Source organism: Eimeria tenella, genomic scaffold (assembly GCF_000499545.2).
Source record: "Eimeria tenella Houghton genomic scaffold, Eth_scaff2793, whole genome shotgun sequence".
NCBI classification, from domain to species: Eukaryota; Apicomplexa; class Conoidasida; order Eucoccidiorida; family Eimeriidae; genus Eimeria; species Eimeria tenella.
Window position 1 is genome coordinate 1809 of NW_013542669.1, and position 1115 is coordinate 2923.

Genomic DNA, 1115 nt, shown 5'->3' on the forward strand with positions numbered 1-1115 from the left:
GAAGTCCGCGCTGTCCACAGGCAAAGGAAGAGCAGCAATTATGCTGCTTTTGCTGCCGTAGTCCGCCACATTTATGTCCAGCCTTTTAAAAAGCACTTCGATGTCAAAGACCAAATTCGTCCTGCAGCAGCAGCAGCAGCAGCAAGGACTCATCAGCAGCAGCAGCAAACGCAACATCAGCACTAACAGCAACAAGACACCCCTCAGCAGCAGCAGCAAACGCAACAGCAGCAGTAACAAGACACCCCTCAGCAGCAGCAGCAAGGACAGCAGCCCCACCACCACCACCGACACCCCCAGCAGCAGCAGCAGGACGCGCGCAGCAGCAGCAGCAGCGCGACCGCAGCAGCAGCAGCAGCGCGACCGCAGCAGCAGCAGACCTGAGGTGGGGGAGCCTGTGGAAGTCGGCGAGGAGGTTGACGAGAGCAGCAGTCCAGGGATTTGGAAGTTTGAAAACTTTTGAAATGGAAACACTTTCCAAAACTCGACAAACAAAAGGCAGCACTGCCACGAGCTGCCCCGAGGTGTACGCACACAGCAGCAGCTTCTTCAGGTCCACGTGCTTCGACCGCAGCGGCTTGTTCCTGCAAAAGCGCGCCATTTGCTTCTTTCTTTCGTTTATTTTCTTTGCATTTCCTTATTTCGTTCTAGTTTTAATTCTAATTCGAAATGCCGCGAGAATTCCCGTTCAAATGGTGCAAAAGCCAGCCCCACAAGTCAACGGAAAAAAAACTTTCAGCTGCTGCTGCTGCTGCAGCAGCAGCAGTTGTAGCGGTGCAGCAGCAGCAGCAACAGCAGTCATGATGAGGCAGCAGCAGCAGCACAGACAATAGCGGTAAAGGAGCAGCAGTAACAATGAAAAGACAGCAGCAGCAACAGCAACAATAGAGCCACAGCAGCAGGGAACAGCAGCAGCAACAGCAGCAGCAGTACCTGGCGATGGTGATGCTGCCCAGCCAGAGGCCCAAGTTCTTCAAAACTGTGCGGAAGGCCGAAGAGTCTTTTGCTGTTGCAACAAAGCGCAGCAAAGCTTTGACGCATTCGTAGGTAGTTGAGACCACAGAGTCCATCACCACCAGCTGCTGCTGCTGCTGCTGCTGCTGCTGCTGCGGCTG

At 54.3% G+C, this 1115-nt stretch overlaps 1 protein-coding gene across 1 annotated transcript; it reads left to right on the plus strand.

The window, feature by feature from the left end:
- Positions 1-100: 100 nt before the first annotated feature.
- ETH_00042800 (uncharacterized protein) lies at positions 101-463 on the plus strand (the record flags this gene model as incomplete). The annotated part of the gene is made up of 1 exon (XM_013375433.1): positions 101-463. The coding sequence occupies one exon, from the start codon at positions 101-103 to the stop codon at positions 461-463; it is 363 nt and encodes a 120-aa protein (XP_013230887.1).
- Positions 464-1115: the final 652 nt, after the last annotated feature.